The sequence below is a fragment of the Ptychodera flava genome, chromosome 8 (genome assembly GCF_041260155.1).
Source record: "Ptychodera flava strain L36383 chromosome 8, AS_Pfla_20210202, whole genome shotgun sequence".
Taxonomy (NCBI): Eukaryota; Metazoa; Hemichordata; class Enteropneusta; family Ptychoderidae; genus Ptychodera; species Ptychodera flava.
The window spans coordinates 14,668,338-14,684,518 of record NC_091935.1 but is presented as its reverse complement, the minus strand read 5'-3'; the positions used below and the strand labels follow the sequence as shown (position 1 = coordinate 14,684,518).

At 36.0% G+C, this 16,181-nt stretch overlaps 1 protein-coding gene across 1 annotated transcript in view; it reads left to right on the top strand.

Moving 5' to 3' along the window:
• LOC139139530 (multiple PDZ domain protein-like) overlaps positions 1-16,181 on the top strand; it is a 149,318-nt gene that overhangs the window by 28,790 nt on the left and 104,347 nt on the right. Inside the window, exon 18 of the mRNA XM_070708443.1 lies at positions 4,474-4,669. Coding sequence (XP_070564544.1) covers positions 4,474-4,669 — 196 coding nt within the window. The remainder of the gene's footprint in view (positions 1-4,473; positions 4,670-16,181) is intronic.

The window sequence follows — 16,181 nt, the reverse complement described above, 5'->3', positions numbered from 1 at the left end:
CGGAGATACCTCGATCATTAGAGGAAAAGGGACTATTAAAATAAAGGTGTGAATGGCCCAACTCCAGCCTGCGGTAATGAGTTCGTCATGAATATTCACGGCACCTGAGGTGCGGTAATCACCGAGGTAAACGTATGAGCGGGATACCCCGGAATCCGCGCGAGGTACCGCCTGTTTGAAAATGACCTCCTCCCTTAGCCAAAACTTGGGCATGTCTCAATTAATGAAGAGGACTCTATCCTCTTAGGACATGTAATCAAAGTACCCATTAACAAGTGGGGACTGTGTCATCAACGATGACTTGTTTTAGGATAATGGATGGACCTATGTATTGGGTAATGGGGGGTGAATGGAGTAAATTTTAGAGGGACCCCATGAGAAGAGAAATCTCCATGTATTCCCCTGGGTACAGAGTAATGCCTGTTTTCGTAAAGGACACTGCTCATCATTCTACTGACTGTTGGATACTGAATCAGTACATTTGTAATTGTGTTTGAAAGCATTGTTTCATTTCAATGCAGTGTGCATTGAATTCTTTCACACATTGTCAGAGTGATTGTGTTAAGTCAAACTCGACTCCAAAATCCGGCATTGCTTTGTGTCCTTTTCATGGTTTCTCATTATCATTACATTTTGACCTATCTCTGAAAGCACAGATGTTACATAATCTAGAAAACTCTAAAACCCAGTTGATCCATCACAACATAAAGCCCACTCCCCTGTCCTACCCTCAGAAAGATAAACAAGTAAAACTGAACAAAGTTCAGTCTTCATGTCTGACCATCTGTAATTATTACAATTTTGAAGTTAGGTCAATATCACTATTTTATGGTTTTTTCCCAGTCTTTGAAAATTTTATAGCAAGATATTGAAGTTTCAAATTAATGACTTAGGGCCCAGGCTTTGATCATGTGACTTCATTTGATACAAGCCTGACAACGACATCACTGAACTAAGATACCAATGGCACCAACATTTACAATAGCGTGTGACAGTCATGTGACAGCTCTGTGAAATTCCTGTGACTGTCCCGCACCATAACATATACAACATTGGCAAATGACATGTGACAGTCATGTGATTAAAGTCTACACAATCCCTGCCCTTTCACCACTTCACATGCAACACGCAACAAATGAGGTCACATGATTATCAAAAGCTTTGACATTGGTTTTGTTCCGTAAAGTGGTGGAGGTGTTGGATGGCAGTAATGGAAAGCATGGTGGGGACCCAAAGAATAACACATGTGATGCATGGCCAGCCATCTTTTCTGATATTCTGCTGTGTGCACACTTTGTCTTTTCCTTCACTGTATAAAACATGCCAGACCATCTGCAATGTCCATTAACATATATTCAGCTAACTGTAGCCAAGCCATTACATGTATATCAAGTACATGCGCATATCAGAGTACATTGCTTAACCAAGCTCAAATATGACCATATTTCGTTGTTTGTTTTTGTTTGTTTTTTGTTTGTTTTTATTGTTTATTTAGGAATAACCATCCAGAGTCACCAAGGTAAACACAACATTTCAGTTGTGCCTTCTTTTTTTTACTTTTATCAGTTGAAGATTTTTGAATGGAATCACACATATTTTTTTTTTGCTTTGTACACATGCTATGATATCATACCCTTGCAGACTTGCCAAATGCGATGTATTTCTCATGTTATGTACATCCAGATTATCATTCCACTCAGCAGAATGAAAACTGTTAATTACCTATTACTGGTCATTTATGCATCAAACTTCATGCAATTATTGAATTCCAGAATCGTACTAATGTCCCCGATGTAATCACTAATATTGTCAAAGTTTGGAAACTTCATCTTTTCTCACCATTTTAAAAGTTGTGAGGGCAGGTTGATAGTATTTTCCCTGGTACATCAATCATAGCATGATGAAAATAGCCCAATGTTTGGCTATGCATGTAACCTGCCCCAGGATAAAGTTTGCTATGAAACCAGGGCTGATATATAATTCAGAGCCAAGATGCTTGTAGCAAATAAAATTGCACATAGATGTAGCCATGTTCACCATTCAAGAGGGGCAGAACACTGTAAAATATAATAAAAATTTAATAAATATTGCCTTAATAGGAAATAAGACATATATCACAGTTTAGGTAGATTAAAGATTTCTATACAGGCTTTTGTCTGAATTTAATTACAAAGTCTCCTCATACTAAAGTGGGAAGATGGCTTGAATATGAAAACACAGTGCCTGTAAATTTCATGTAATGATTAGAATCAAAAAGTTTTCCCTCATTCTGCATATCCTTCCATCTTTCTGTCCTCAAAATTTTGAATTCCTGGTCGCATATTTCAAGATGCATATATTTACACCTATACAATTAGATGACCCACAATTAGTTATGATTGTGATCTTTTCACCAACTCCTAGTCCAAAGATGTACAGAAAAATTTTGGATTGTTGTGTCCATTTTTCTATTAAGTTTACTAACTTTCTTCCTAGTGTGCACAGTTGTCAAGTAGGTTTTGTAGATATAACCCATAGACAAATGTGTGACATTTTTTTTGGTGTTTTACTTCATCATGTGTTCTGAAAGTAACATTCTTAACACTGAAAATAACAACAATGACGACTTCTCATTGATTTTTGAAATCCATGTCGTATACAACTTTTATCAAGTGGGCTTTTTGGCAGGGCTCGTACATTCTTGGCAAACACCGTATGTATAGACTAATTGTCAATTCAAGTTGTGTTTGAATTATTTGTAAGTACATGTGATGTATTATATAAAGATGAAATGTAAACTTTATACGCCATATGTGCATAGTTTATGTGCAATATTGTGTCAACATTTGCTGTGCCAATGCAGAGTTCCCAGATATTTATGCTGGTATACAAGGACATTCATCAAATAAGATGAAATTACACTTTGATGTTTCGTCTTATGGTGATTAAACCACTAATTGATTATTATAAAGGGAGACAATGATGATGGAAGCATTCAAAAGATCAGCACAGCAAAAGTTGTTTCACATGATTTGGCATTCTTTACATATCATAATTCAGTACTACATGTTGTATGTACTTGGTGTTTCACCAAAGTATATATATATAGGACAGAATGATTTTCACATGTCTGTATGGTGGCATTGTATAAATGTATGACAGAGCTGAACGGACATAGCTGATGACATAGCACTGTTGTATATTTGTCTTGTCAGGACATAATGTTGAGTAGCTATATGGGTACTTACAAGGTTGCATATTTGTAACCACAAGGTCACAGGTCATATCAGATATTGGTTTTGATGCTCAAGATCTGCCATATTGCCAGAAACTGCCTTGATAAGGATTTGACCTTTGACCTTAGCATCATAATTGTCCAGTACAACGTACAACACGCAATGAACACCTACATAAATCCAGTTTGGTCGTAACCTTCAAAGAAGTTGAAAATATCCAAATAAAAATGATTTGTCGTTAATATTGATTCAAAGTTACCTTGAACTAAATAACTGTTGCATGTCAATTTTTACAGAGTTTTGTCAATAACAGTTTTGTAATGGTCCCCCTGTAGATTTTATGATGTGTATTGTACTTGTAATATGATATGCAAAGTTTCAAGTTTGAAAAAAAAACTAGTCCTTTACTGCCATTTTACTTGGTCAGAAAAGTACACCAGACTGTCTTTGGCCATAGACAGTAGAGGGGGGAAGACTTTCTATGCTTTGGCAGATCATTATAATTGTTTTCAAAAGACGGATGAACCCATACACTGGGAAATGGGGGTGACAGGGTCAAACCAGGGTGAAGGAATACACAACATATGTCACAAGACTAAATAGAAAAAGGAATTTCAAATTTGTTGTAACAGTGTGTTCTGTTGAGATTGGTACATTGCTGACAACAATGCATGGTTGTCTTGAAAATAATATTGAAAAAATGTGATAGGTTTTTAACAAAATAGACTGAACATTTATCAGGGGTGAGCAAATCCATGGCTGTTAAGGTCCAGGACCAGCAAGTGTTTTGATCAGACAGTACTTTTGTAAACCACTGGCTTTGTTGTGGTTGTAAACAGCCAAGGCGGCAGGCATTGCCATTTTTGCACAGCATTGTGAAGCAGAGATAAAGCCCTAGCTTGCAGGAACGTTCAGACTGGTAAATGTGTCATTTCACTGATCAGATTAAGCGTTTTTGATTTAAACTGATGCATTTATATGAAAAAAAATGTTTGCAGTACTCAAAATTAGACTGTTCCATTTGCTTTGATACATGTCCAGGGATAAATCACCAGTTACAGCATGGATTTGCTTACCCTTTATGTTCGTAATGTATGGTTTGAAGTTGGAGCTGTACTCTCCCTGGAGCCGACTCCAGGAGTTTCTTTTGTTTTTATCATTGATGCAATGGCAACTTGTCCTGTCTGCCAGCATCACTGACAGAATCCTATCACCAAGTACTTTGAAATAATGTAACTTTACATGTTCACCTTGGTAGGTTTGTTGACGTCCGCCGAGAAGGGTAATGGAGTCATCGTAAGGACCATCACAAGGGGTGGTATTGTGGATCAAGATGGCCGCATCAGGGTTGGTGACTACATCACTGGTGTTAACAGTGAGTCCATGCGTGATTTGACCAACTCCCAAGCAAGATCCTTGCTGAGACGTTGTGCTTTGATCGGAACTGACATTCGGTAAGTCTCCTGACTGAACTCAGACATGCTTTGATCATTTAAGTCATCTATTACCAGTATTTGATCCCATCATATGTTTGTTTGTAGTACGTTTTTCTCTTATAACGTCACCATGGACCCATTGGTTGATATTATATGCATTTCATATGCAGCCATAGGATAATTTTGTATTCCAGTGCAGAAATCATCTCTGTGATGATCAATATAGAAGTCTGCTTGATGCAAATATTGTGTCAAAAATACTTTCATGTTTATTTGCAAGGCAACAAGCCATCTTGTACCGTGATCTCAAAGTGAATATTTTCCTGAGCAAGTGGAGAAGAAATACAAATGTTGAACCCTATCATCGCTATAGTTTGACCAAACCTATTTATATCAATGGATTTGGAACTCTTTACTTGGAATTAGGGGTGTAAAGGTTGATTGATGGCCGTCGGTCTTCCCTGTTGAAGATATATGTGTATTTGATCCATCAAGGGGAGATGTCAATATACAGACCCTCAACATGCTTCGAACATGTGAAATGAATAGCTTTCTATGTGTGCTATCTCACCAGATGAGCACTGCTTTGACCATACTCATAACTCATTTTATACTCTCTCAAAAGTTCCTTTGTTGGCTATAGAATTGCATTTGCTTCATATATTGAAAGAATTGTTCTCTCTCAATGCCATTCATTTGTACAATCAAACAAACCTATAGAGCTCAAAGTGAAAGGCTTGCAGAATATTTCAGTCATTCTATGGAGATGAATCAAACATATAATCTATTAAACATCTGTTTGCAGTCTTGTTGAAAAACTGGTGTGAATTTTCAGTTTTTGATTTTCTGACTGCAGCCCTTTTGCAGTGTATTTAGGTCTAGTATACAGTTGTACTTCATGGCCTTCTATCACGGCTTGGAAAGCATTTGAGATTTACAACACTGAAACTTTGTGTCGCATTTTAGATGCTGGTGAAATAGCCTACAGATTTTAATAGTAAAAATTAACCTTCCAGTTCTCAGACTGGCAGTCCTCATCATTTTGACCACACGAGGGCAGTGTTTCTTTTGTTCTTCCAAATCTGATGGGATTGGCTTGACAGATTTTCAGTGTTTGCTATTTCTATAGATGAGATGCTTTCACTCTGCTTGTTCAGCAATGGTTGTATTCCTTAGCTTATTAAATCAAATGATCTTGATATTGTTTTGAAAATTACATGCTCTTTGTTTGTTGTTTGGAAGGATTGTGAATGGCAGTACATATAACTGGTCTGAATACAAAATATGTGCAAGCTTTATCAGTTGATTTTTAGCAAGACAGAATGCTTAAAATCTGTAATTTCCTTTCAGTATTCACAGAGCAAAGTTTGAAAATCTCTTAAATCTCAATCAGTTTTAAGATTATCCTATGAAGAGTCCCATGCACCTCTTGATTGCCAGTGACAGTTCAAATGATAGTCTGTCATAATCATGCATAGACCAAATAATGGAATTTGTCAGTCAAAGTTAAAGGTCTCAGAGTAGATTACATCAAAGAAGCATTGGTTGCTAGTGAACTGCCTCAAAAACAAGAACTCATCACAGAGAGGTCAAAGGTGAATTTGTGTCAGATCCACCACAGAGTACCATAGTGATTCCAATGATCCCCTCCCCCTCCAATATGGAATGGTTGCCATGACAACGAAGTGGGTTTAGGCCTAAGCTTAGCTCACATTCACGAATCAATTCTTTAGGTTTATCATTTGTGTGCGTCAAACTCATCTAGTACATGAGTTTGCTGCATTGTAAAATTATGACTTTATGTCTTGAAGAGATATAAAATGGGAAATAATTGAATTACGTGGCTAAGCTTCTCTTAAACGTTGTTTCTCTTGCAATCCAAGTGAAAGGCTATTGGATTTGATATTTGCATGTACAGAGAGGTTGTTCACTGTGTGGAGAATGCTGGTTCTGAGGTGTTTGCGATGTTCAGATGCTTGTCCTTGCTTCTGCAAAGCCATGTAGATACCAACTGGATGTAATTTATCTAGTCAGAGTGGTTTCAAATCAGAAAATTGCTCAGAATAGCGTGAAATTATTTTCTTTAGCAGATGTAGTAAGTGACCAGTTTTTCACACAATAATGGAAGGATCAGTTGGCTGCATCTAGTTTGCAGATATAATACCATTAGGACAAATTTCTAAGAAGAACGCATATTAGGCTGCAGCGACTTACCATGAAAACTGATTCCAAAGGACCATATTGGACTATGTTTGTGTGTCATTTGATACCGACGACTGTTTGGATAATTAATGCAATTTGGATGAAATGCTGCATCGTGTACCTTTCTCTGATCAGATATGATATTCTAATTTTGAAAAATCAGAAAATTGTGCCACATTACAGATAAGCTGAATTTACGCTGAAATTCACTACAGACATGCCATGATTTTCATTTTAGTGTTCACATAATGGCCTAACATAGTCGGTGTTGTGGACAAGAAATCCTTGATTATCCTCATGAAGTACCTACTTGTATATTATCAGTCCTGCTTTAAGTCTTTACTTGACAAAAATGTACATGGGTTGAATTTTAAAAGGTATTTGTCCAGTAAATATGTGGAAGTTACAAAATTTAGCACATAAAGTTCACATTTGCCATCAAGTTGTGATCAAACTCTATTAAAAGATCTAATATGTGATAAAATTATTAGTCTATAAAATTTGTAAGAAAATGAAGTCATGAAATGCAAGATATATGTGGTGTGTATATTTTGATGACATCTTCTGTGAATCAATCCCTGGGTATAAAAATGACAGATAAAAAAAGGGACAAAAGGAGAAAAAACTGAAAAAGTGATGGGTAGAAAATATAGAGCTCTCTGCATCTAATGAATCCAGTGATAAATTCCATTTGTGCCTGCCGTAAATATCAATGGCATCAAATTTTTCAGTTCCATTTCCATAATTGCTGTTCATTGACCAGGTATGTTCAGAAATGTCTTGAGGTTCAGGAATGAAAGAAATAAATCAGAGGTCTTCAAAAGTTTAATTGTGTGTGAAACATCTTTCATGCTCATTTAAAATGACCCTTTTAATAATCAAAAGTGATTCCAACACGGACAAAATAACCACAGCTACATCAAGAAGTGATCAAACGACACAAGAAAGCACGTTCTTGAAAAGTTCCACTCAATAGGGCATTAATGACTGAGGAAAAAATAAGTGGATGAGGGAAAGTGTGGGAAAAGCTTTGAAGTTGTGCTTCATGGTTGCCTGCTGTTTCTATGGCTCTGTATCACGGCATCAATTAAATCAGGATACAACCACTTATTCACAGTCTAGTGAACCAGAAAATGACTCCTCTCTAAGCTTATGACTAGTTCCTCCCAATTTACTTGATTTTCTCTGGTGAGATTCACCATGGCAACAGACCACTTTGAATGATCACCCACCGTGGCAACACAGGGGTAAAAATTACCATTTCAAGGTAAGGATAACAGATTCATAAAGGAGCAAATCAGAGCATTTTTAGAATTTCTTTTGTTGAGGAACATCATCTGGAATCTCCCTCATCTATCATGATAATTGACATCCAAGTCTCTCATTAGTTCATCTGATTCTCATTCCAACTGATTGTCATAGCGACAACGATGCCAGGACCTGTTGAGGTTTTGTATTCGTCTTTCTATCCAAGGGGATGAGTATCAGATAGATGGCTGTGTGAAAATGGAGCGGAATGTTGGAGTGATATGAGAAATGGAAAATTATTTTTTGCAGTGAATGGGAGTGTCAGAGATACGGGTCATACTATTTTGTAGAGTAGGGGAGACACTGTTTTAAATGGCACATTTATTGCTGAGGGATGCTTTGTTCTGCATTCTGTTCTGTACGACAGAAATATGATAAGGACTGTACCATTGAGAAGTCTGGGGGTGTATCACCCAGCCTCTTGCACACAGAAATGTTTGAAATAAGATTCTCTGTTACTTTGGTGAAGAGTTTAGTTACACTTTAGTGTGTACAGATTTCATGAAGATTTTCCATCTCTCTAATTTCAAACTATGCACGGTACCACAATGTTGCTCCTCCCTGTCGTTACAGATGATGTGCTGTAGTTGCAATCAGTTCAAGTGGCCAACAAAAAAGTTCATTGTACTTTTGTGCAAAACAGCAATTAAACCTTCATATCAGAATATACACAGAATTCGGTCAATTTTCTCATGAAAAGATGTGACATACAGTCCAAATATGGACTATTGAATTTTTGAAATAAATAATTATGATCATGTCTTTTTATTTAAGAGGTGAGTGATAATAATATTAGGCAATTTTGGCTTCCTTCAAAATGATTTCAAATATACATTTTCACGCTAAACTCAGTTCTATTATGATGCTGATCTCACCAATCAGCAAGATGTGAATTCACACTCTGATGAAAAGAAGACTGCTCACCATCATTACTTATGTTAAGCATAAAAGTAATCAACTCATTTCATAATAGATTCAATTGTGCCATTGTAGCTGTTCTGCTAATGGGAAATGTGAATATAAAACCATCAGGTCTATTCAGGTTTTATCAATAACTATGCAGGTTTCTACTTCAATAAGTCACAGTATTATCTGAGAAATGTATACTGGAATTTTTATGTTTTTTTTCGCATTCTCCATCCTTGACAATTTTCTCCAGAACTGTCAATCATTGCCTCATCTGTGTTACAGTCAAGCATATTGCACCACACAAAACATTCAAATATTAACTGAAAAATAATGTCCTTTTTAATAATAAAGTTTTGAAACCACATTGCATTGTTTTTTGATCAAACCATTGTACAACTCAGAGGGGAGAGAAGCATACCAGTGTGAATTATTATGAAAAGATTTAATGGCAGGAGTAGAATGGATGTATAGATGAATATGTATTGATGGATATCTTCCATATCCTAGTTACAATTATTGGATCAGCAGGCATGTGAGTCTATTGTAATTGATAATTGTTCCGTCCCTAACCCCTCTCATTATGGTATTTCCCCCTGTGAACTGCTTTGATGAGCATGAAACACGGCAAGTTGTAATCATCTCAATCAGGGAACTGAAATGTAATATACCCCCAGGAAGAGGAGGAGTTCATACCCTGGACGATTTTAATATTCATTTCCAAAAAAAGTATTCCTTTTGTGGTTGATCACCATCTCGTCCTTGTGTTTGGATTGGAGTCTAACCATCTGTGTTAGATGTGCTGTTTGTGTTGAGGATTTCACAGCCTCTGGTTTTATCCTGAGCATCCTCTGTACACAGCTGGTTCTTTCTGTGGATGATTTGCCGGGCCCGGAAAATAAAAAATTGGTATGATTAGTTGAACAGCTGCGCCGGATGGATTCAATTTTAAGTTGAAGCCATTTCACTGTTGATTGTGGGTAGTTCATGTGTTCGGGAGGTGCCTTCAAGATTTTAGTCCACCTTTGTGTTGGTTGTCGCGTCAGCATCAGGGAAGATGGGCGTCTGTTTAGTGAAAAGCTCCAAACGGAAATACACGTGCAGTATTAAGAGCCTGACTAGACAAGTCTCTACCAATGCTTCCGAGAAAAGGTAGGAATACCAACGGTGTAACATGCCTTTACATTGTGTACAAATGTACAGTTCAAGCCATCTTACAGTCTGTTACAGATCTAGCACCAGGAAATAATGTATTCTGCTGTCAAGTACTACAGAACAAAAAGACAATTTTGTTTGTATTACAAAGTGAGTTGATATTTCACTAATGAATTGACTGATATAATTTATATAATTACATCATGAATGATTAATGAGGGCAAAGTAGACGTAGTTATATTTTTTTGTCTGTCCATAAACAAAACAACAGCACAATTGACATCACCTAGTGTGATAAGTGACTGAGTTCATGTATTTGTCTCACAAAATCCAGCAACACTGTCAGAACTCATAGACCGCCATTCACAATTCGTTCCATGTCCGAGGTGAATGTGTGCAATGAGTTGATTACCATGACTTGTGGTTGCTTGGCAACTGCTACTCTTGATATCCTGTTGAGAGATTTCGCTACCATTTCAGCAAATTGATGACATGCTAAATATTCAACACAACACCAACCACAAGATGTAAAATTTATTGACGCACAATTTTCGATAGTAGCTTTCCATATGATTTTAAATGCAGTTTACCGTGTGCTTGAGACTTAGTAAGCTTTTGATTTATCCTGAATATACACTGGATGAAAAAACAGCAAATGTTACATAGGCTACAAATGTGTACCGTAAATGTTTACCGTTGATATTTAAAGAACATAAATGATCGATGAGAGATATTATCCGTAATCCATATGCCTACCACTCCATAATATGTATTGATAGTCTATTGATTGCAACAGGAGTGATGCAAAAGCTGCAGTGTTTTTCCTTCTTACATGTTGATATTGTGGAAGTTCATGACAAAAAATGTAAAATTCTGTTGTAAACTTACAGAGTGTGATGTATATCTGCTTTCAGTGTCTTTCTCAGCATTATGAACATTCTAAATTTACTGCAGCCTGAATAAGGTGTTCAAAATAATTGTTCCGTAAACTGTAAAGCTTGTTTTGCAGTTGTACATGTCATTAACTACATGCAAAAAGTGTGTTATGTTGTGAGTGCGATAAATAAGTGTGGAAATAGACACAGATGAACTCCTTGCCTAACCTTCATTTAACGTAACATCAGTTGATCAGGGCATGACATACACTAAAACAGGTCAGACTCTGTACATTGAGGTTTACTACAGGTCAGTGGTCGGATTCCATGTTAGTGTGTGCTACTTGTCAGATATCATTGTCGTAAACCACCACTCTGCACAAATAGCTTGATGCATTTTTCCGAATCCTCACAAATTTTATCCATATAGTGTCATTCTGTTTGCCTCTTTGTCTCTTTGGCAATAGGTCTTGACTTGGCAAATTTAAAGTCTTGAAATGGTAAACAATTTTATGGTGAGTATAATTTGTAGAATTTCACTCTTCAGCACAGTTACTGTTACGGAGTCAGAGTGGTGTGTACACCACTCAAAAAAAAAAAACAATTACTGGAAATGCTGTACTATGCTAAAGGAACATTAAGAAATTAACAAGAAATAAATGCCAGCAACTTGTATAATGTGCTTTGAATATGTTTATTGAAACCAATGAAAAAATACCCATTGTTCGAATTTGTAATCAGTTGTAGTATCAAATTATTCCCAGAACTACTTTGAGAGTTGCAATTCATGGCAATGCAGCTTGATGCCATAGTCATAGCAGAATATCGACATATCTTCAATCAGAATCTGTTGGTGTTGTGTGATATTTTATGAGCTTGGGTACAAATCTTTGTCTCGAATATTGGTTGGTGAGCTTTCAATGATGCTGGGGTTTTATTTGCAAACTAATGGATATTTGCAGACGTCAATTCTGAGAATATAGCAACGTGGTTTATATGACCGTGTTGATAAAAGGGTTCATTGGCCATTGACAACACACGCAATTTTATTGATGACTGTGTCCATACTCATTACCATTTCTCTTTAATTCATTTTGCCCAAAGATGCAATACCAATATTCAGATGGAACTAAAAATATAGAAAATCTAGGATTTCTGTGCATCTTTTTCGCTTTCGTGGTCACTTTGAGATTAATAAACAAAGACGCCTGATCCTTTTCTTGTGAAAGGATAAAATTTTATTCATTGAAAAAAAGGAAGATATGAAGAGGCAGTAGACTGATTGTATGAGAGGGATAACATCAAACTGTATGAAAGATTGAGCTGCACATTTTGCCTAAGTCTTTACGAGAAGAAAATTGCTCATTTTCCCATCCTCAGTTCACTAATGCTCTTATTGTGAACCGCCTTTCAATACTGAACATTCTAATTTGATAGTGTTAAAGCCGGCCATATTTCAATTTAAGCTGGTCTTTTCTCAGCCTGATGGAGTTTGTCTGCATGCTTGGATTTAATCCATTCCTTTTCTTAAAGTTTCAGCAAGATACAATCCAGTCTTTTAGGCATATTGCCCAAAATGGTCACGTCAGACATTTTCAAAATTGTCATATTTTCTCAAACACACATCCCTTAACTCCTAAATCAAAAAATTTCAATGCGTCGCTAATGTCCATACCCAGAGTTCCATATGGTTACAATCTATCACTCTCAGAGTTGTAATTGCTTCACTCATGGATTTCTCCATACCATTATCAGAAAAAAATGCCAAACGGCAGCTTATACAAAATAGCTTTAAAAGTTTTACCGTGTGGTGATTAATGAACACTCAACGCTTTCAGTGTGAATGCAGTAAATCTGTCAGGTACAGAAACTATTCTGAAGTCTTTAGACAAGACCGGGAGGATATGTTGATATCCTGAAGTTTTATTTTACGTTCATCCTCTAGTAGCCTCTTGTCAAATCTTTGGCTTTATTGATGAAAAGATGTTTAATTATTTACAAAGGCCTGAACTGATCAATCATATAATGAATTCTGTTTTGATGTGTGTAAACATTGACGAATCATAAACTATAAATGTGGCATGAATATTTTAATACATTCAGTGTTATACGTGTCAACATATTCATGGAATATGGGAGGAATATGACAAAAGTCACATGTCTAAATATCACAATATGCTTTAATGTTGAGGCCCTACTGTGGTTTTATGTATTCCCTGGAGTAAATTACACAAATTACACCTGAACTGAACTTGAACTTCAAGGTATGGCAATAGAAAAATGTTTTGGATACTAAAATGTCAAAGCTTGCTGTTCTTGGAATGTGAAGTGTGTGAGCTGATGTTTCTTTCTTGAAATGTTGTGCAGATTTTTCAGTTGTTAGGAAATAAATGCTATATGAAAACCAACAAATAAGTGTATTAATGAAGATAGAAGCCAGTTTGACTTTTGCAGCATTTTTCTTCAGAATTCTTGGCGACCCTTTCATTTGTTACTCTATTCAAAGTGTAGACTCTAGAAACTTGGGTCTACAATCCAAGTAAACACATGATGGAATGAAAATATATACACATTACTACCATTGATTTAAGTGTAGGAAGTAATTTTAATCAAAAAGTTAAAGGGATTGTAAACCGTAGCTTTGGAGACAGAAAGTAGTAGAATGGTTTGTCAGGAAGAACCAGGTGTGGATTATTGATGATTTTTGATTTTAACCTTGACTTTGAGTGAAAAAAAATCTAATTTTCAAGGTGTTTTTAACAATTCCAAACTCCGTCAGAGCTGTGCTTTTCACAGCAACGTGATTGTATCGTAAAACTGACACGAGTAAAGAATTAATATCATCAAAAAACTGAAACTGTGACATCATGCACACTTAGTTGCAGACTGCCTGACGGTTGCATTGTATGTGATAGCTACAGTGATGTGATTGGATGAGAGTATTGATTTCATATACAGTTCATAAATGGCTTCAAGTACCCATTCCAGGACAGATAAAACAGAGAGCTGGCAGACAGGGAAGAGAGATAAAGAATGATATCTTATCAGAGAGTGTATTCTCAGGGCATCCCCTCCAGTGGTTCTGTTTATATCTCTGCCAGTCAGTTGAAAGTCCAGAGATAAGGTTGAAAGTGATCAGATTTCAATTGTATTTATAGTCGGTGTACGTTTGTCATGTGACTTACAACCATCTGAATTCAAAACTTTGGTGTCTTCCTTTGTTTCCATTATCAGAATTGCTCTTTTCAATTGTGACAACAGCGTGTAGGAGTGGAACACATCACGGAGATTTTAACTATCTTTTTATAATGCATGGGAAAAGAAAGCAACAGAACTAGCTCTGTCAATCTAAATCAGGTTGCCATTCATTCAACCATTTCAATAAGTCAAACACATTCTTGATGGCAAAGTACAACTTGACAATTACATTGTGTTAGTTTTCTGTGAAAAATGTTCCAAGTACAGCTGGACAATTACATTGTGTTAGTTTTCTGTGAAAAATGTTCCAAGTACAGCTGGACAATTACATTGTGTCAGTTTTCTGTGAAAAATGTTCCAAGTACAGCTGGACAATTACATTGTGTCAGTTTTCAGTGAAAAACGTTCCTAGGTTTGATATCTTCAAGTGTGAGTGTGTGTGTGAGTCTATATCTATCTATCTATCTATCTATCTATCTACCGGTATATATATATATATATATATATATATATATATATATATATATATATATATATATATATATATATATATATATATATATATATATATTATATATATATATATAATTATAAAATAAAATTGCTCTATATGTTTAGGATATATAATTATACTAGTCTTAGGTGGTGTTGAAATAATGGAAATCTATGGTAGCTTTGGTTATACAGTGAGTTGAAAGATATTTACACATTTTGAGCATTGCAAGCAACAGATGGTTTGATATGCACACAGAGTGAAATGCACACAGAGTGAAGGTGATTTAAATACTGACATGTTTGTACATACCTGAGATGGCAAAGATACTTGCCACGGAAAACAACATGAAATTGGCAATACTGCATGATTGTTTTGTTTGAAAGTTTTATATCAAATTAAAAAAAATGTTTAAAACTAAACGACACAACACTAAAAAAGAAATTTAAACTATTATCATTATGGAAAAATTAATACACCAGACAGTTTTCTCTGATAAACAGTGTATGATTGATCATCGAGGTAATAACTTAGTCAAGCATATGGTGCCTTGTACCCAAAAGCATAGGTTCATCAGACATCAATACATAATTGGTTGCAATACATGCATCTAGACAATAGGTTATACCCTGAACGGGACAACTAAGCAGCCCACTATCCCAATTTACCTGTTTGTAGAACTTTCTGTTTCCTATAATTCACAAATGGATTATATACCAAACTCGTAAGGTTGAAGGTCATAGGTTAGTTAAGTGTTAGGAATGTGAGCAAAATATTTACTCATCAGATGTGCCGAATGGCCTGTGTGAGATGTGACTTTGTACAAAATGTATCAGTGATTGCCAGTGTATTTGTGTAAGTCAGAAGAGCTCTTTGAAAAATCAGAAGAGCTCTTTGAAAAATTAGCAAAGGTTTGAAAAACTGATGTGCAGCTGGCTTGGAAGGTGATATCTGATTGGTTGATTGTCACTATTCACAGCAGCTTAAGGAGTCTGTTGTGTATCATTCAATAATAGTGGTAAATTCAGCCAACCATTTGGATGGCAGCTTCCGAGATGACGCACATCTGCCCAGAAATGGAAAGTGATGATTTTGTGGCAAATACATTATGCTCTCTTCAGAATGAAGTAATGTTGACTGATCTCTGAGAAAAAATATGCGGGAGTTGGCTTTTTTCCAATCCTTCTGGAAACTTAATAATGTACTGATAATATACAGATATACCCAAGGTTATGTCTACCAGTGCATACTGCCATTGTCAATTCTCCATTACACGGTGGATCAATCAATGATACAGCATTGTTTATTAACACATTGTGAGCTCAGAGATACCAAATGAAAACTCTGAAAGTAATAACGTGATTACAATTCTGTCATTATCCCTCCAATTTAT